General features: G+C 42.1%; 1 protein-coding gene across 5 annotated transcripts in view; it reads left to right on the plus strand.

Moving 5' to 3' along the window:
* The window catches only part of grb10a (growth factor receptor-bound protein 10a), a 40,832-nt gene that overhangs the window by 12,332 nt on the left and 6,846 nt on the right, over positions 1 to 21,654 (plus strand). For 3 of the 5 annotated variants that reach the window (XM_028963241.1, XM_028963242.1, XM_028963243.1), the window contains 11 exons: positions 5,166 to 5,259; positions 9,098 to 9,305; positions 10,859 to 10,994; positions 14,473 to 14,629; positions 16,019 to 16,134; positions 17,843 to 17,917; positions 18,029 to 18,166; positions 18,320 to 18,430; positions 18,527 to 18,625; positions 21,043 to 21,120; positions 21,199 to 21,315. In XM_028963241.1, coding sequence (XP_028819074.1) covers positions 5,166 to 5,259; positions 9,098 to 9,305; positions 10,859 to 10,994; positions 14,473 to 14,629; positions 16,019 to 16,134; positions 17,843 to 17,917; positions 18,029 to 18,166; positions 18,320 to 18,430; positions 18,527 to 18,625; positions 21,043 to 21,120; positions 21,199 to 21,315 — 1,329 coding nt within the window. Of the gene's footprint in view, positions 1 to 2,742; positions 4,237 to 5,165; positions 5,260 to 9,097; positions 9,306 to 10,858; positions 10,995 to 13,638; positions 13,721 to 14,472; positions 14,630 to 16,018; positions 16,135 to 17,842; positions 17,918 to 18,028; positions 18,167 to 18,319; positions 18,431 to 18,526; positions 18,626 to 21,042; positions 21,121 to 21,198; positions 21,316 to 21,654 lie in introns of those variants that run through there. The other 2 variants (XM_028963240.1, XM_028963244.1) reach the window with 2 other exon arrangements.

Below are 21,654 nucleotides of genomic sequence, written 5' to 3' on the forward strand. Positions count from 1 at the left end.
TTATTCTCACTGTCAAACGTCTACTACACTAAACTCTTCTATTCTAAGGCATTCTTTATTCTATTTTCTATGGCTTGTGTGGCGCCAGCACAGCAAAGCATGCAACTCGGCCCCCTTGTGCCACTCCGCGGTCAATTTGAGTTGTGTTCGTTATTCACCTTTCGAAACACACACAAAGCCTCTCAGTTTCGGAGTGTCCAGAGAGCTACAATGCCACATTTTTTTCTTATCAGGAGTCTAGAAAACTGTGCCACGCATTGACTGGCACTCGCAGATTTTTTTTTAACTGTCTGAACTCTATACTCTGCTGCTGCCCCTTTGGACAATGTCTGACCAAGCTCTTCCCATTCAGCTACCTACAATGGTGTTGCTGTGCTTGCCTTTCTTCTGCCTGCCTCCCCAACACCTCAGGGGGTCACCAAGGCTCCAGTCTCTTGCTTACTGTCTGTATATATTATACACACACACACACACACACACACATACATACATACATACATACATACATACATATATACATACACACACTAAGTTTGTGATATTGTTAATTACATGAGTGCTTTTCATATTTTCTCTGATTGAAATAAGTAATATTGAATTAAATGACATTACTAATAATGTATGAGGGTAAACACTATTTTAATTTGTTTAATATTTATTATCTCCAAACAGGGATAACCCCAAATAACAAAAATTGACAATGTCAGTAGCAGGTGTTTCCTCCATTTGCCGCAATGACAGCGACATCTCATGTTCCTCACTAGCCTCACAATGTTGTTCTGAGGCAATGCGTTCCACTCTTCAGGGGTTCAGGTCAGGGGACATTGATGGCACTCAAGCTTCCTGAAGTCAAGCTGTGACAATTCTGCCATGATGTATTGGAGCATTATCATCCATGGACATAATGTTTTGGGTGTGCTGGCAGAATCGGGGGATGATGATGGGTTCGATGATTTGTCTAAGGTAAGAATGTGCAGTGACTGAGCCATGTACGATAACCAGATCTGTTTTGCTCTGACTGGTGTTGCCTGCCCAGACTGTTGTACCTCCTCCACCAAACCAAACCCTGGGGACCGTGTTGACCTCAGCATATTGCTCACCTCGCCTTCTCCAGTAACCCTGACATGATTCTCATCAGTGGACAGGATGGTAGACCACTGCTCATGGTGGTGCCTTGGTTTCAGTGGAGTCTGTTGCTAATGGTTTGCCTGGAAACGCATCTCGTAAACGGGCCTGCAGCTGTGTGGCAGTTGCATAATGATGTCTGAGTGCATCCTTAGGTACTGGTCATCATTGTGGTCTGTCACTCAATGGGGCTCCACTCCTGGGTCTGTCATGAACTCTGCCAGTAGTTCTGTGTCTTCATTCAAGTCTGCTGATGACACTTTGAGACACACCAAGTTCACGAGCAACATCTGACTGCCTGCCACCGACTTGAAGGCGTGCCATGTCCAGGAGACTCTGCTCGTCTGTTAAGTAACATTTTGTGTTCATGGCTGTTTGAATGATGGATTTGGAATGACTTACTGACAAAAGAAACTGTTCAACATAGCAAAAAAATACACATGAATATTAACTTTGGATTGATACACGTGTGTGCACCAGAAGGGGTAATGTGTTAGGTGGTGCTGTTAAGTCCCCCTGGCCACACCCGGGTCAAACATCTCAGTACGAAGTTTGCATGAATTGTGATGTGCGGGGCAAAATGTGGGACAGTTATTAATAAAACCCATTATATTTTTGGACTCCACTCTGACAACCAGCAATTTATATTGAGGAGCCTGCTACAGGTCTCGTTGCTATGCTGAAACTGGGGTAAGGGGGCAGAGCAGATTACTTGATCCAACATTGTTTTAGCGAATTCAAGCATCAAGTTATCTTTAGTTATTTACGACTGGCATAGTCGAACAGCATTAGCATCGACGCTATGTGCTGTACCGGACCAGGACGTAGAAATGAGAAGTGTTGTCTGTTACAACAGCACAAACAGTTTTCTTGTTAAGTTTTCTAGGCATTGTGATTCACTGTAGCACAGCTGCAATGTGATAAAACATTCTTGTTAACAGAAATAATAACTAGTAAGTGCTTCTCTTTAAATTGGTAAATATTAAACACACTAGATTTTACATCAGTGAAGTCTATGCTATGTCTATGCTATGTCTTTTATAGCCTCATAAAATTAGTGCTCTAGATGTGAGGTTTGATTAAGATTAGGGCTGAAACGATTATTCGAAACCAAAACAATGGTACCACCAAAGTCCATCTATTATCGTATCGCTCCCACGGAGCTACGCAGTGCAGAATCATTGTTCTACACGGACTGTTTTAACTGCCGCACGTTTCAAAGATTTAAGTAGGTGCGTTTTATTGGCGGAAAATGAAGATACCGCTGTGCATAAAAGGCATAAAATGTCTGAAGTGTGGGACCATTTTACACTGCGTGGACAACGTAGTGAAGTGCATACACTGTAAAACGGACCTGGCTTACCATAATAGTACTTAGTTAATGCTACATCACCTGAACCGAAAGAATCTCCAAGCTGACTCGGAGCTTCTACAAGGTATCGTATTTTTACGATCGCTAACTAACAGTAGCGCTTCTTAGAAAGTAATTCACAAATTCTCGCTCTCTCTATCTATCTATCTATCTATCTATCTATCTATCTATCTATCTATCTATCTATCTAGCTATCTATCTAGCTATCTAGCTAGCTAGCTAGCTAGCTAGCTAGCTAGCTAGCACATAACATTGCACAAAGACAAACATTGTACCTACCTACCTCATCTGGATACAACTGGATTTTCATGTTGCATAACACACTATTGAGTTGTTTAAAAACGCAAAAGTTGGAGTTATCTGATTACTCGATGAAAAAATCGACAGAATACTCTATTCCAAAAATATATGATAGTTGCAGCCTTAATTAAGATATAATGTAGATATAGAGTAAACAAGGTGTCAGGTATTATGGTTCTAATGCCCTGTAATAATTTTCCTAACAGGGCACAAATTATTGAAGGCCAACCATTTCTATTAGGTGAAACAGCGACTATTTAATATAATTGGAAAGAGAAAGTTTACTAGAAACTAGAAATTTTATAAATTCAAAGAAAGAATGCAGGTTTTGCAATATTTGTAGCTGTCGTGTTTACTAGAGATTTGAGCCTTTACTGGTGTCACGATTCGATTACAATTATCAGTGCCTCGGTAACGACGCATCATGATGCATGCCATAAATTTTGTACATGGTCACATGTTTTCAAATACAAGAGTTAAGGTCTTGTACACCTGTGTGGACGCTGGTTTGGACAAAATGCTCATTGGACTAAATCTGAAGCTGCCTTCAGACTGAACGCGCAAGCACGATAATATTCGTGTTTTTCGTTGTGTTGTAGATCTCTGGATACTCAGAGAAAGGTCAGCCGTTCCCCAGCTTATTTCTCAAATTCCGAATTTGAAGTGGCAGAAACAACACTCGTCCGCTTGGATTCTATTGGATCATGGGAAAATACGTCACAGCATGCGTGGACAAAGTTCAAAGTTCAACAAATTCCTGTGAATTTGAACAAGGCTGCTGGGTGCCGCGCGAAACTCAGACTTTTATACCGCCACCAGAAAATCACCAAGCAATGTCATTATTATTAAATCAATTATGTACTGCACTGCATCGATTATACAATTAATTTCAACACCCCTAGTGTTTACTATGAATTTTATAACAATACTATCCCGATACACAGGCCGTGATACGTTTGTGTCATAATACAGCATACAAACATGGCAATATATAGAGATATTCTTAAGTTCACTGAAAATGTAACAACAGAGTCGAAATGCGAAGTGCTGTGTTATGATCTCGGTGGATCACATTTCATTAATAATTCAGCCAGAACTGAATTTTATCTTAATTGTCTTAACACTTTGCCTTGATAATTCACAGCCATGTTTATTGTAAATACACCTTTGTTAATCATTCTATCCAGTCAATAAGAGACTGAAACAGTGTGAAGCCTCTGTGAGTAGACTAGGTCAACAACTGTTTTATGAATGACCTGAGAAAAAAAATTGGTCTGGATTCACAATTTAAGCATGTTGCTTCAGCTTGTCTGAAATGTTCATCACATTACCTGGGATAGTTTACATCTCTAGATGGGAATGGTCACATGCTTTGTGTCTCTCACATGATTTGTGTCATAGGACCTGACCTTCTAGGAAGCAGCTTGCTTGAGTGGCAGGTAGGATCTGGTTTGGCTTAAGATTTACATAACTGCCCTGGAGCTACACACACACACACACACACACACACACACACAGGAATATCTAGGTGTAAAGTGTCTGATGTCTGTTTTGTAGGCTGATGGTGGTCTGTTGGATGTATTTTGAATACTTTTATATTAGAGACTGTGACTTGTATCAATTTTATGAGGATATCTGAAAGGTTAAATGAATAAATCTGTGCTTGACTGTGTTTGTGTCCATTTAACATATTGGTGATTATATTGTCTTTGCAAAAGGGATTATTCCCTACTTATACCAGTGGAAATATGGCCTGTGGCTACAGATCTTTGTGTCTTGCAGAGATATGAAAAGACATAGGGGGAGAAACACAACCACATTTTCAATTTCCTGATTTCTAGGAAATACAAGAACATGGAAGTGGAGTTTCCAGGAACCCAGCAGTGCCAGAAATTTTGATTCTCTCTTACACACACACTCCTTCTCCACCTCCCTCCCACTTGCTCTCGCACAACACTCACACACAATCTCTCCCTCTGTCTTTCCCTTTCTCCAGTCCTTTCCAGCAGCGTGCAGTAAAAACATCTATAAAACCTGCTGGATAAATCTACAGCTGTGAGAAGAGGCAGCACTAATTGCACTGGCAGTGTTGCAACACGTACACACACAACTCTGCAGTCTTGGTTTGTGGAGCTGTGTGTGTGTGTTATTGTGAATGTTGCCGTCTGTGTCATATTTGTGTTGGCTGTGTGTGAGGCACTGAGATTTCTAATACACCCAAACACACACAAGCACACACACATACACACACCGTTCTTAGAGGTGAGAGAGGGTGTTCTCCTTTTTTGACCTGTACTGTTTAGGAGTGAGTGTGTGTATGAGCATATTGTGTCCCAACCATGACTCTGCTTTTCTGGTCTTTTTGCAGGAAAAAGTGGATCGTTCCACCTCTCACAGATCTCCCAATCTTATGGGCTCTGGCTTCCAGCAGTCACCCAATCGGACATCTCCTAATCACCAAGGTAGACTTTCACCTACAATAAGGGCCCAGGCACACACTCACACTCATTGTGATTCAGTTTCCCTCTGAGGGAGTTTCTGTGTGTGAGCCTTGAATTCAACTTTTCAACTCCACATCCTCATCTGACTCCAGGATTTCCCAGAAAGAGACACTGTGCTGTAAATCTCTGCTCGGGCTGCTGGAGAGAGACAGGCCATCCTACAGCACTGGAGTCCCTTTAGCAATCAGATTCTGATCTCCCTAAATAACCAGCCTGGGGCCTCAAAGCACTTTGCTGGTCTAAACTAGAATTACATTATGGGTAGGGCTGCACGATTAGGGCCAAAATGATAATCCTGATCAATATTGCAATCACGATTATTAATCACAATGTAAATAATGTGCATTTCATGCAAAGAACTATTTCAGAATATTACACATTCTTCCTTTTGTAAAATAAAAGTGCTACACGTTTGACCTCAACGTAAAAAATATATAAAACCCCAAATGAGGGACACTTTCTTGCAGGTGTGCTCGCAGCCGCACACGTCTCACTCTGTCACCATTTGAGGTTGCCTCTCAGTCTATGCGGTCATTTGCACCCTGGTGGTTGGTTATTTAAATGTAGATATTGCAACAATAATCTTAATGTGATCGTGATTAAAATTTGATTAATTGTGCAACCCTAATTATGGTTGACATTCTGTGTGTAATAAGACCAACATCATGTTATTTTTTAATTGGCCAGTCTGGTCTGGAATGAAGTGGGATTATTCTCCTACCACTATCTTTAGCTCTTTAGCAGTCCTAGCGGAAAAGGAAGCACACATGTACTAAAATTTAGTATCGTTTTCAATGTCAATTAGCACACAATACTCAAGTTCCACTTTTGCATCTGCCAGTTTACGGAAATTTTCAACAGGCTTTGCAGCAGGCAACCCCCCACCATCATCTATAAGGCACCATCATCTATATTGTCTATGTAACAACAACTAGAATGCCAGATATATTGCTCAATGTGTTCATTTTTTATTGTATACATTTTATACCCATTTTGCGGGTATTGTGTAAATCATACTAAATGTGATAACTGTGTATATGAGCCAAATGTTCACGTTTGTTATTCGATGTCTTTGACCCGGTGGTGTTCCTGCAGGTGACTTTGCATGTTTAGTATTTCACGAGCTCTCAGTGGAAACTCATCACACTACTTACCGACCTGCTATTTGTTGAAAGGAAAACCAAATCAACCAACCTTGTAACAAATTCAATTTTGTGAAGTGATTGTCATTGTGAAACACTGCAGCACACCACATGGTGCACACAATTAAATATGTCCTCTGAATTTAACCATCAATCATGGTGAGCAGTGTGTGGCCATGAAAGGTGCCTGGGGGAGAAATGTGTGGGAACGTTGCTTTGGTCAGTGCACCTTGACTGTTCAGGAAACTTCTGATTACGGGTCAATTTCCTTACCCACAAGGTCACCACTGCCCCTTGTAAGGCCCCTTGTACCGATTTCTTGCCTATACAGTGAGTCACTTTTAACGTTTACATTGCAAGGTGTAATTTAGTCATAGTGTGTGTGTGTGTATGTGTGTGAAAGACTGGACAACAGGTAACTGGGAACAGCAAGACCACCCCCACAAAAGAGCAGCATTTACGGCATCATCCAGAGCGACTTATAAATAGTAGTGACAGGGACAGTCCCCCTGAAGCAATTTAGGATTAAGTGTCTTGCTCAGGGACACAATGGTAGCTAGTGGGATTTGAGCCTGGGTCTTCTGGTTCATGGGCGAGTGTGTTACCCAATAGGCTACTACCATTTGTAGAGGGTCTTCAGCATGTTCAGGTTTATAAATCTGTCACACAATAAATAAACATTGTTAACATATGGTCATGTCCAATATTACATCAGCTCCTTTGTTTTGTAAAATATTGTCAGAAACTGTCAACAATTAAAACCACAAAACAATTTGGATTGGATGTGCAGATTGGGGTGGTGCTGAAATAATCAGTACCACAGCCCAGTTCTAAGCTGCGCAGAAACACAGCCTGTTATATAATGAGCTGGAAGCATCCCATCTCGGGACAGAACATTCTAGATGGAACTCCAGGAATGCAGCTCTTCCCATGTGTCCTCTTGATCAACAGCAATGCGTAGTATGCAGTCCTCCCCCACTGATCTGCTGCCATTGCCACCGCAGCCTTCCCCACCACCGCCTCCACTACCACCACTGCTGCTCACACTTTTTCTCATGTTGTCATCTGACTCCTCCTCTCACTCCCTGCTATAAACTGGAGAATAGTTCACAGAACCAGGGCTTATCTGTGCAAGCAGAGTTGCTATTGGTCTAACCCTAACCCTATTGGTCTCCTGCAATCCGTGTTCATAAAACCTCCACAGGGATTCATGGATTCCTACATTGGGCTCATCTTGAATAAATGAGTGAATGGCTAATTAATTTCATGCAATGTGTTGGAGCAGGCCCAGCCAGTACAGACCCCTTAACCCCTGAACCCCTCACAGAGCCACCATTTGCAGGAACCCAGTGAGGACTGCTGGTCAGTTGAGGACCAGTGACTGGGACCTAGAGACCGTGCTGAACCCCCTTTGACCAATTGCTAACCAAGTACTCACAGTCAGTGACTGGTCCCATGTTAAGATACAGTAACCTTGAGACACAGAGACCTCTTTGTGACCCCCAGTCCCCTGCACAGGTGCGCGCACACACACACACACACACACACACACACACACACTCCACTGAGTCTGTCTTGGTGGTCATTGAAAGGCTGGGTGTGTGTTCCATGCATGCTTAGTCAACCTTAGGCAGCCTCATTAAAGTTTGATAATCCGATGCAGAGCAAGTTTTTAATGGGATTGATCTCTTCAGTGCATACGTGTGACTTTGTGTTGAAGTGCCTTCAGCTGTATCAAGATTTTTGTACACACTTACACACACAGAGAGCTGTGGAATGTGAGGAATGTTGTGTGGCTGGGATAGCATTAGAGTAAACTTCAGAGAAAGTGATGGATGTATGTGTATATTTGTGTGTGTGTTTATGTGGGGAGTGAAAGCTCCACACAAAATAAGTGTGCACACAAATGTGTATATAAACACAGCTTCAGCTGTGAGTGTGTTGTCATATAGTGGATATTTTTTAGGAAACATAAGCATGCACTTCTTACTAGAATATTCCTGAAAAATATTGTAATATTCCTGAATATTAGGAGCAGGTTAAGGATTAGATACAACTTTTCACATTGAGATATTTACTCAGATCCCAACACCGCCTGAAAAGAGATGTTGGGGTTACTGTAAATGTGGGAACCCTCTATCTTGACCTTGGAGCTTCTGCCCTCTGCTGGTGCACTGTTCTGTTACAGACAAACAAGTGGATTTTACACAGGACCTTTCACCCACATTGCCAGGGGATCAATCTTAAGATTTAATTTAATTCTGCAAAAGAGACTCTTGATCTGCTTGATCATCAGCTTTCCTAGTGAAATCATCCCAAAACCTAGGACAGATGCAGAGAAGATTTCTTACATTCACAGCATTTATCAGACGCCCTTATCCAGAGCGACTTACAATCAGTAGTTACATGGACAGTCCCCCTGGAGAGACTCAGGGTTAAGTGTCAGGGTTAAGTCCAGTGTCAGGGACCTGGACTTTTCGGTCTTCTGGTTTATTGGCGAGTGTCTTACCTCCTAGGCTACAACCACCCTTGATTCATTTGATGCTGAAGCTTTTTTGCTTGTGTTGGACAAGGAATTATACGATTGGATGAGCTGAAATGGGGCTGCTCTGTTGGACACTCAGAATAACTCTGTCTTTCTCTCTGTCTGTCTGCAGATGATGATGTAGATCTAGAGGCGCTGGTGAATGATATGAACTCCTCATTTGAAACCCTCTACTCGCACACTGACTCCTCACCGCTGCTGCATAATGGCCATGCCCTCCTACCTGGTCTCCATGGTCACAGAGGACAAGTTCCAGCTCCTCTTCGTCCCTGCTCTCTTGGGATTCGTCGCTCCCAGCCCATACATGTACATGCAGTCAGGTATGGGTGGATAAATGGAATGTGACCATTGGGGATGTTCAGACAGCTCACATGCACACAAAGAAAAACACCTAAACTAGTAAATATTTCATATTGGCCTTTCATTATCATCATGATGGGTGGGGGCTACAGCTGTTCGAGTCCCAAACCGCACAAGCACCACACTCCTTCTCATTAGAACTTAAAGCTACATTGCTGGGGAAATCTCATTGTTGGACTGGCTAAAAGTAGCTGTAATTCTGCACCAAGCTTCAGATGATTCTGGACAGCACAGATGGGATGGCACTACCCATCCAACAAATAAAATGCCTAAGATTCATTGTTGATTATCAAGAGGCTGAAGACCAGATCCACTGCTGATGTGGCAGACACCTTCAATGTGTCTCAGCGTCAAGTTCAGAGGATAAAAAAATATCTGAAGAGACTGGAGACATTTTTGACAAGACCAGGTCAGGCGGGCCCCGCAAGACAACTGGTCGAGAGGACTGTTCGTTGGCTCGAAAATCCAAGGCCAGCCCATTTTCCACTACAGCAGAGCTCCAAGGCCCACAGCCTGCTAAAAGGATGGACGCTGGAACAGTGGCAGAAGGTGGATTTTTCAGATTAATCTTCTGTTGAATTACACCACAGTTTCCGCAAATATTGCAAGAGACCTACTGGAGACCGCATGGATCTGAGAGTCACCCAGTAAACAGTGAAGTTTTGTGGCGAAAAATCATGGTCTGGGGTTACATCCAGTATAGTGGTGTGCGAGAGATCTGCAGGGTGGAAGACAACATCAATACCTGAAATACCAAGAAATCTTAGCTACCTTTTATATTCCAAAACATAAAAGAGGCCAAATTCTGCGGCAGGGCGGTGCTCCATCACATACTTCCATCTCCACATCAAAGTTCCTCAAGGCGAAGAAGATCAAGATGCTCCAGGATTGGCCAACCTGGTCACCGGACATAAACATCACTGAGCATGTGTGGGGTAGGATGAAAGAGGAAGCATGGAAGACAAAACCATAGAATATTGATGAACTCTGGGAGGCATGTAAGGCTGCTTTTTTTGCTTTTCCTGATTACTTAAATTGTTTGAATCCTTGCCAAACCGCATGGATGCAGTCCTTCATGCTCATGGAAGTCATACAAGATATTACATTTGGATCTCACAGCACCACTACTTAATTTTAAAATATTTTAACAGGCACATGGTTCACAGTATTTTTTAGTTTTTACTGTCAGTGTATGCATTCTTGTGTAATGCAGGGGGTGTCTTTAATCATCTTCTCATCTTTATGAAACTCTTTTCCAGACTTGTCTGTTATAGTTTTATGCTTTAGTTTTAAGAATGAATTGTGACTGCTGTAAATATTCAACAATCAACATGAAACCACTGAGAGGTACAGTAATTGAGACTGATGATTTGGTCAGTGTTGCCTTTGTAAAGGTAGCAAGTGAATATGAGTACATTTTGAAGTCTGTATGCATGTGTGTTCTCTGTTCTCCTCCAGTGGTTCTGTGTGTGTGCATAGTGACACTGCAGGTTTTGTCCCTGTGGGCCTACAGGCGGCTGCAGGAAGAGGAGCAGCAGGTCAGACCCGCATCGCTACCAGCCATTCCCAACCCTTTCCCTGAACTGTGCAGTCCTTCCGGTTCACCTGTGCTGACTACACTTCAGCCAAACCAGGCTTCCAACACACATGTAAGTGATATAACACACACACACATATATCCATTGCTCATCTAACAGATCAAGACAATTTTTAAAATAATTGTCTGTCATTCTGATAATGAGTGGTTTATTCTAGAGTAATGATTTGGATACAACCGGGAAAGCTACTGATCCTTAAGAACTCCCCTAATCATGCTTTTTAGTGTGGAACTGGCCTCTGTGCAAGGTTACTACTAAAAGAATACTTTTAATATTGGAAATGTCCATATTATTGTTGTCATTATTTCTTCTTTGTGTCTGGCCCCAGACAAATATGTGTTTACCAGGAATACCTCTGGTTTCTCATAATTCAGTCTATATGTGGTCTGGCTTCTTCTTTCTACATTTTTATAAGAAGATGGGGAACTAAAAAAAATCACATGATTACTCATCTGACAAAGCAGATCTGCACAAACACAGACACATGGTCAGAAATATCGTGAGGATTTATTTATTAGACAATATTCAGTAAATTCGAGGACAGTAGGCATGACTGAACTGGGCAGGAAGGCAGTAGTGTGAATGGGATGGAGCCTGACTCTTGAATTTCCTGTTTTCATAGTGGAAAAACTCTTGATTATTTCTGATGCCATTTTCCATCAGAGCAGCGGGTAATGAAACAGACCTGTAATCAGAAGGTTGTATGTTTGAATCCTGAACCGCCAAGGTGCCACAGAGTTGCCACTGAGCATGTTCTGTCCCCTCACACAGCTCCCTGGGTGCCTTTCATGGCTGCCCTCTGCTCACCAAGGGTGATGGATTAGAAGCAGAGGACACATTTTATTGTGTGTATGTGTGCTTTGCCATGTTTCACAATGACAATCACTTCACTTTCACTGTCACACATCTGTAACAAACCACAAACCTGTTCTTGCGTTAACCATTGCACCTCATAATTCTTTCCTCATAACTACATGCAGGTTTTTATTTATACCTGTGGGAAAATACTCATGGTGGGAGTCTAACTCATCTTCTTGATGAGATTAGGACCGGTTGAGCACAGACAACCTGCACCATGTCACACCATCCTCCACCTGACTCCAGTCCTTCACTTACTGACCTCTCAATACACTATAAACATAACACACCACTATGAGCCAGAGATGCCTATGTTTCCCCTTAGTCAAAGGGAAAGTTAAAACCACATTTTGCAAGCAGGAAGCATCCCTAGTGTAAGAATTTTTTTCTAGGTTTATATTTTTAAAAAATTGGAATGGGCAACATCCACAGCTGACAGTTCAGAAAATCACTAACTTAGAAGTATTTGAAACTATGCTCAGCATCACCAATCGGTAAATTGTATCCTTTACCACTGATATTTCGCAGCAGATATTTGTATAATGGACTTGATTGGGTGAGACAGTTTCAGAGAGGGTGGGGTACACACAGATCCAGACTCAAGTAAAATTGTAATATGATATGAGATCAATGGCTGCTCAGCATTGGCCACAGGCATGTTTGTGCTGCTCGTTGATGCTGATTGTTTGAAATTATGAAGATAAAGTAATGTGCACTTGTTTATATGAAAGAATAATGTGACGAGACATGCTTTCCACACATTCCAAGCCAGGTAGTGTAACCTGTAGGTGTGGAACAGTAAGTGGCTGAAAGTACGTAAGTTTAGAGTAAACATGCAGTACTGTAAACCTCAGTACTGTCCAGGACTGTGCCTTATATAGGAGTGCAACACACACTCAGACTGAGTTCATTTACAATGACTCTTCTGTCTTTGGGCAGATTTGCTCTATAAATATCACACAGCTGTTTCGATTTAAAGTGGTGATGAGAAGCAGACACACGCACACACTTTTGCCAATAAAAGAATAAGCATATGGTTGAGAGTGTACACACTTGCTTAGGATAGTGAGAGATTACATGTATCTTTTAACTTTACTCTCACATAGTTTCCACCCCCCCCCCCCCCCCCCCCCACACACACACACACACACACACACACACACACACACACACACACACACGATTTATGTTACAGGACTTGCACAGAAAACAAATGTCAATGTTCGCTCCCCCCAGTTGTTTTTGGATCTCTGATCTTTGCCCTCATGGATCACTTATGAGCATAGATATGAGCATAGAAGCCACTGTAGGCCATCGCCACTGTAGTTGGAATCAGGCCCTGTGTCTCCCCGCCGCTGCCCAGCTGTGACCCACTTTCCTCCTGCACAGAGCAATGCCCGCACCACCAAACACTCAACACGGTGACCAGCTTTGACAAGGGTCCAGACATTAGTGGGACCATCTGGTGAAGGTAGCAGAATGTTGGACGCATAGGCTGGAGACCTTAAGCTGCAACCAGCCCACCCCAACCTTACACAAAGCCGTGTCAAGTTTCCTGCTCACGCTCCCTCTCTGGACTATGGGCTGCAGGCTGCGTGAGGATCCTATAAGTGCGCGCGCACACACACACACACACACACACACACACACACAAACAGGTAGGGCGTGTGTTGCTGACTAATCCACTGACTGGAGAATAACAGTGTGCAGAGCACATAGACTTAAATCCATATGTGCAGGAGTAGGAGGAGGGGCCTTTCACTCTCTCCTCTGTGCTCTTTTTCCATGCTCCTCCTCTTCCTCCTCCCGCTCGGGCTCTTTCCCTTCTCTCTCCCTCTGTATGAATGTGTGCGAGTTGGGGACTCTGAGGCAAAATGCCTTCATGCTCTACAGACTGCTGTGTGTTTCACACGGTGGAGGTACAGTAGTTTATTTCATCCTGTAAAGTAGCATTCTTTGTGTGTTTTGTTGTGTGTGTGAAATGATCTTGATTCTTAGTCCACATTTTACTGCTGTTCTTTGTCTACAAGTCACTATAAGAAATGAAGCTGTGTGTGTGTGTTTCATTGTTGTATTGTCATAAATGATGATATCTGAAGAATGCTCATGCACCATAGAGGTTTAAAAATTAAAGTGGACATGACACTGATATAGAAGTTGTTCAAATTAAGCACAAACGTGCACGACTACATTTTCATTTGGACCAGGTCAGGATTCTGGTAGTTGGCACATGATTAATATTGGTTTCGTACTGCTGGGACTGACCGTGTGGTGACATTAACCCTCCGTGTTCCTCCAAGTTACACTCAGTGTGTTGATTAATAATATTTGTCTAAATGTGTGCTGTGCTGCTGCTTTGGAAGCAGGTGAATGGTCTGACGGGTGTCTGTATGTCTGTGCCTACTGGGATACAGCAGCTCATGTGTGTTGCCTGGTGGAGGATGGAATGTTGCCCTCTGCTGGACAGTCCACAGTTTAATCATGCTCTCATCATAATCAGTATTTATACAGCATGTACACCAGCTCACATTAAATCAGAGTAGTCAGTCTAATCCTAAGAGTAAAAATGATGACTGTGAAGCATGAATGCGATTGGGAAATATTCTATAATCATTTTATTTATTCTGCACTATTGCTGATGATTTAATTAAATTAAGCACTGTGTGTGTAGATCATCAAGGTGTTTGGTGAGGACGGCACTGGTAAAGTGGTTGAGGTTCCTGCTGACATGACGGCCAGAGATGTCTGCCAGCTCCTGGTCCTCAGGAGCCACTGTGTGGATGATAATTGCTGGTCGTTAGTGGAGCATCACCCCCTGCTCGGTCTTGGTGAGTATTGCATGGACTGTGTGGCTCTGTGCCGTTCAGCATGCTGCCCCTGGTGTAGACTGTTTTATCAGGTCTGTTGATTTGCATGTGTGTGTGTTTGATTGGATAGGTACAGGTGCGTTTTGTCATTGTCTTGCTGAAGTGAATTGTGACACGTGAGCTGAACTAATTTGGTGAGATTACAGCATTAGCATCTCCATGACACCTGTGCTAATGTTAGCATCTCCCTAATCCCAGTCACACGACTCAACTGATAGTGTGTGAAGCGTCACGTCCTGTTAATCAGTTTAGACTTTTACTCGTCCCCCAAAAGACACACACAGTCATTCACTTACAGAATTTCACTGTAAACCTCCGCCCACACAAAACCCACTGTGCCACTGGGTGGCTGTTAAATACAAGTTGTTCATGTTATATAAGGTTTAACTGTTTAGCAGCATGGCGCTGTACCATGTGTGTGGATAAGAGGACAGCTCTGTGGTCAGGTTACAGGGAGTAGTGCTTGTGAAGCAGCAGGAGTTCAGATACTGAAGTTCAATAGTCTAGAGAAATGGGAAGTGTGGAAGAGAGATGAAGGCAGGGTGGAATGGGTGGAGAATAGTTGCAGGGGGGACTTGTGGAAGGTTTACAAGCCAGCAGTGAGACCAGCGCGTTAATATGGGTTAGAGATGGTGGCATGAATGATGAAAAGACTGGATACAGAGCTTGGGGTGACAGATGCTGAGATTTATGTTGTGGGTGAAAAGGAATTAGAATGATACGTTAGATGGACAGTTGGTGAGATTGTGCAGTTTTTAACCTTTACAGAGGAGAAACACTGAGTATGTGAAGGATTGATGCTGAGAATGGAGCTACCAGGCAGGAGGTATAGAGGAAGGTCTAGTAGGAGGTTTACATTTACATTTACAGTATTTATCAGACGCCCTTATCCAGAGCGACTTACAATCAGTATTTACAGGGACAGTCCCCCTGGAGCAACTTAAGTTTCTTGCTCAGGGACACAATGGTAGTAAGTGGGATTTGAACCCGGGTCTTCTGGTTCACAGGCGAGTGTCTTACCCACTAGGCTACTACCACCATAGGGTTTAGGGATGTGGTGAGAGAGAACATGCAGGTGATTGGTGAGGAAGGAGAAGATATACAGGTAGGAGGATGGGGGAAATGGGGGAGATGGTTGATCCGATGGTTTATCCGTCTAACTGGAGCAGCTGACAGGATGCAGTCACTAGTGCTGTTTGAATGTGTGTGTGGTGTGGAAGGTGATTCCTTTACACTCAGAGAAATTCTGATATCAGCATCAGACTTGTGATCATTGCTTGTGAAATACTTTTTTTTGCATTTTTTTCAGGTTCTTGCATTGTTCTGATTGTTTATGTTCCCTCTTTGCAGAGCGCTCTTTGGAGGATCATGAGCTGGTAGTCCAAGTTCAGGCCTGTATGTCCAGTGAGAGCAGGTTTGTCTTCAGGAAGAACTACGCCAAATACGAGTTCTTCAAAAACCCCCTGGTGAGGCATGGAATTTACATGTGTGTGCTCACTAATTTGAGGATGACATGGTGTGCCTTTTTACTTTCATTGACTGTAAAATTTGTAACCCTGTGTTCTGCCTGCTCTGTGTATATGTGCGCAATGAGTTACTCATCACAATCAGATAACAGGAGTGTAGTTGATTGTCATTGTCATCGATCATTTTCATGTGACAAGTCATGCAGTCAGCATTGTAAGTAAGAAGTATCAAATACATAAAGCACAAGGAATAATAAAGCACAAGTGATTTTGTCTATTTCAGAGGTCTGCAACCTTTAACACTCACCATTTGGACCACTGTGGGCCAAATTCTTTTTGACATGTAAAATGAAGATAACACTGCATATATTCTTTTCACTTTTTTATTCTCTGTTGAACAGAACTAGGCTAGTCAGTCCCTCCAGGAATTTGCGATGCTGCGATCACAACAAATAACACATATTCAGGCATTCGGTGCAGATTATTTGCACTTTGCACAAATCACAACAACTTTTTTGCAATTTTGACCTACATTTTGTGTCTCTCGAACATAATCAGTTTTATGTCCTTGTTACTGAACATGCAGACATTTGCAACAGGAATGCTGCTCATTTAACCTCACAAATTTTCGCCATGGATTGAGCACAACAGTTACCTGCACGAAATTGAGGGTAAACTCTTGTTTACCTTATAACGGCTAGGCCAAGAGGGGTCAAAGTATGGCCCACGGACCCAGTCATTTCCGTTTATTTTTTTAATCCGGCCCGCTGAAGATTTATTGGCCAAAAAATTGGAAGGAAAAATAATATATTAAATAATAATAGATTTCTTAAGATAAAAAATAATTAATATTGTATTTTAGAAGTGCATCTGGCCCTCACAGTGTCTGCCAAGAAAAACAAAAAGTTGGACAAATGACCCAATGCAGGATATTAAAAATGTCTTTAAAATTCTTTATGTTGGCTTCCTTAAACCTGCAGAAATGCTGATACACAAACGGCATTTGTGACTTATAATTTGAGCGACAAAAAATGAAACGCAATGAAAATTGTGTTTCAATTTTACAAGATCACAATATCTTCAAATTTCAAACTTCAGGGAAATAAAACAATGGATAAAAACTAAATACACAAATTATTATTTCTTTTCCAAAGCCACAAGAAGCTTCAGTGTAAAGCTGACAGAGCCACAGCCCCCAGTCCCCTGGTCTATTTGTTTTGCTCATGGGTGTTATATATTGTCTACAAGGATGAATCAATATGTAGATGAGGCTGCTACCAGAACACCTTGATTTTCTCATACAGAAGCAACTGGTCATTGTACATACATGCTCTAATGTTCTTAGACTATTCCATAGATGAGACGTTCAGTCTGCAGGTGCAGTGGAATGACATGCTGTGAGTGGGAATGTGTGTTCGCATGAGAATCCTAAAGAATAATACAAACTGCTTTTGTGAGACTTGATTAATTTTGTCAAGGACCCTATGTTCTCTATGACCATGGATTATTGGTAGACTTGGACCATGAGATTAATCTGTGCCTGCTGGGACATGTTGCCTTGACTCTGACTAGATTGGCACTCTGAAATGACCTTGTGCATTTTGTGCCATTCTTTACTTGGTCTGTCCACAGTGGGATGGTGGTTTGTTGTTTGGGTGAATTTCATGACTGTGACATATGTAAACACTTGTTTCTCTGTCTCTTGCAGAATTTCTTTCCAGAACAGATGGTGGCATTGTGTCAGGAGTCCAATGGCACAATTCCACCTTCCCAGCTCTTGAAGGTAGCCAGTTTCAGCTGTTTCAGCATTCCATCCTTCCTGATTGGATACACATTACCTGCTTCATGTGTGTGTGCACGCATGTCTTCCTTTTTTTTTATTTTTTTTTTTTAGAACTTCTTGAACTCCAGCTGTTGTCCTGAGATTCAGGGCTTTCTTTACCTGAAGGAGACAGGCCGCAAGTCTTGGAAGAAGCTCTGCATGTTTCTCCGTCGCTCTGGCCTGTACTACTCTACAAAAGCCACATCAAAAGTAAGCATAAAGCGAAAACCTCTTAAAAGTATGTTTGCATGTCAGCAATTTGGAATCGTTCTAAAATGATTCATTTTTTAGTTTACAAAAAGAGGCAAACTTGACTTCCATTTTAACTAAGCATCAGTGTGGCTTTTATGTTTGGTTTGTTAGGAGCCAAGGCACTTGCAGCTGCTTTCAGACCTTGAGGAAAGCTGTATGTTTACTGTGACCACGGGCAGGAAAATGCACAACGCGCCCACAGACTACCTATTCTGCATCAAAGTACGGAATTTGTGTGCATTTCTGTTATTTCTGTGCATTTCTGACTATATGCCCAGTTTATTTGCGCATTGACTGGGTGATATAATCTGTGAACAGCCTGTCAAGGTTCAACGTGAGCAAAAAGAGGTGAGGATGTTGTGTGCTGAAGATGAGCAGAGCAGGACCTGCTGGATGACTGCCTTCAGACTGCTGAAGGTACACACACACACACACACACACACACATACAGTGGGGCAACAAAGTATTTGGCAGCCACCGATTGTGCAAGTAGTTTCACTTCAAAAGATGAGAGAGGTCTGTAATTTTCATTACACGTCAGCTGTGAGAGACTGAATGTCTCATTCATTGCATGAATTTCTAAAGAATTTATTTGTATAATGGTGCAAAATAAGCTTTGAGAAGCTTTTTTATCCTCAGAGTTCTAACGCTCATTAAAAACCTGGAAAAGTCATGGAATTTGAAAAGAAAAATTTTCACGTCTTGAAAAGTTTTGGAATATGAAACGTTTGCTCAAACTTGGATGAAGAAACACTTGGCATTCATTCTTGCTGGAATAAGAGCTGCTCTTATTCTGTCACCGCACAACGGAGACGGACAATCTTCTGCAAGGACAAGGATCTCTGCAGCAATCCACCAATCATGCCTGTATGGTAGAGTGGCCAGACGGAAGCCACTCCTTAGTAAAAGGCACATGGCAAAAGGACTATCAAAACATGAGAAATTAAAATCTCTGGTCTGATGACACACATTCAAAGAAGTGGATTTAGGATGACTCATCTCAACATGTAACACATTCCTCCCACTCATTTCCTTTCCCTCTTAGTCTGATTTGTATGGGGGGGTCCAAAATACTAGCTACAGTGTGTGCAAACCTGGTGAAGACCTATTGGAAACAGTTGTCATTGCCTACGAGGTTACATTACAAAGTATTGAGGTGCTATCAAGATATCACAGGCTTCAAATCATTAGTTCTAACAAGCACATTTACAGCATTTATCAGACGCCCTTATCCAGAGCGACTTACAGTCAGTATTTACAGGGACAGTCCCCCTGGAGCACCTTAGGGTTAAGTGTCTTGCTCAGGGACACAATGGTAGTAAGCGGGACTTGAACCTGGGTCTCCTAGTTCATAGGCGAGTGTGTTACCCACTAGGCTACTACTAGTGTTCATATCAGTTAGAAATCATAAAAATACGATCCCTTTTGTAAAGCTGAATTAAAATCCTGCACTGCTCGAAAAGGTCCCCCATCTTAAGACTGCACATATCCAGGCCTATCTAAAGTTTGCCAGAGACCATCTGGATTATTCAGAGGCAGGATTAGGAGAGTTTCATGGGGTCACATAAGACAAAGGGTACTTTCACACCATAGTTTGTTTGCTTTGGTCCAAATCAGTCAGAGTTTTGAACATTTGTATAATTCTCCTCTTGGTTTGGTTCCCTTTCACACAGGGAAAAATCCAAGTGAGCCACAATGCGTTGCTTCAAATAATGTGAGACCTTTCTCTCTGCTGATTAGTCAAATGTATTGCCTCAGGAACAACAAAAGTATATACTGAAAGCAGATATGTCCTGTTGTGGCGCATAACATAAGTCTGAAAATTACATTGAATTGTACCCTTTTTGTGGGTCTCTGTGCGGTTTTGATTTCTGTGTTCACACTGGACTAAACAAAACACTCCAAGGGACAAAGTTAAATTGAATTGAAGTGCACGTAACCCCGTAAGTGTAGAGGGAAGATTGCGGAGCTGCACTGTAAGCGCCTGTGACCATAAGTCTTTTTATCTGAATTTTTGTGCATATTGAGGAATATAATCTCCATGCGTTGATTTGAATAAAAAGGATCGACATATGCTTAAAGGCTTTTCTAATTATATTCACTTCAACAAGGTATAAAATTGACACTTCTATACACTTAACTATGTGAGTGTTTGAGGCATAATCCGTATAACAGCTAAAATAACTTTTAGTGGTTGAAATATGGAATTTTCAAATCTTAATAAAGTCTTTGATAAAGTTAGATATTCTCTGTTTGCTGTTGTTTTTGCAGACTCCCTGCAACCCATAGTTTCCATTAAAGTGTGATTTCAGAACCCCATCAGCTCCTACATAAAAGCATTACAAAATATGAAAGAAAGGACCAAAATATTAGCTACAGTGTGTGCAAACCTGGTGAAGACCTATTATACAAATAAATTAGTTTAAAAATCATACAATTGAATTTCCTGGATTGTTTCATTTTGATGAAAATTACAGACCTCTCATATTTTTATGTGGGGCGACTTGCACAATTGGGGTCTGACAAATACTTTTTTTGTCCCACTTTATATACACTCCCTTATACTCATCCCAAAATACATGTCTTTGAATAATTGACATTGAGAAACATATATTGACATGAAAGTGTTCTTTCAGGTTATACTCATGAACTCAATTGGCATTATTTTTAAACTGGTACATGTTGACTGGTGGTTCAGTACTGCTGGTGTGCCACCAGTGGTTTTAAACCATGTGTTGGTTGGAAGATATTAATAAAATGCTGCTTCCGGAATGAACAATGCTGCTTTTTCCTTTAGTTTTGTAGTGTGAACACTGCAATTGGTTGTTTTGCAGTACGGCATCCAGCTTTATCAAAACTTTAAGATCCCCCAGCAGAGGAAAGCGCCTTTGGCACCCTTCTCAGCTCCCGTGGTAAGACTGTCCAAACCTCTATAGCGACAAATGCTGGTCTTCATTGAGTGTTTACTCTGTGTGCTTGTGTCTGTGTAGCGTAGTGTGTCTGAGAATTCTCTTGTTGCCATGGATTTTTCTGGTCGGACGGGCCGAGTGATTGACAACCCAGTGGAAGCTCAGAGTGCTGCCATGGAGGAGGGGCACAGCTGGAGGGTGAGCAGCAGATCTGCAGTAAATGTTATGGAGAAACTGGTGGTCATCCCATTTAAAACGACCCTGTTTTCCTGCTTTCACAAATACATGAACATTAAACATAACGGGCAGTGGTACCCTAGCGGTTAAGGAAGCAGACCTGTAATCAGAAGGTTGTTGGTTTGAATCCCGAGCTGCCAAGGGGCCACTGTGGTGCCACTGAGCAAAGCACCATCCCCAGGGTCATGGCTGCCCACTGCCGAACAGGGGTGATGGGTTAACACATTTTGTTGTCTGCATTGAGTGCTGTGCTGCAGCGTTTCACAATGACAATCACTTCACTTTCACTTCACTTAAAGA

The sequence above is a fragment of the Denticeps clupeoides genome, chromosome 20 (genome assembly GCF_900700375.1).
Source record: "Denticeps clupeoides chromosome 20, fDenClu1.1, whole genome shotgun sequence".
In the NCBI taxonomy this organism is placed as follows: Eukaryota; Metazoa; Chordata; class Actinopteri; order Clupeiformes; family Denticipitidae; genus Denticeps; species Denticeps clupeoides.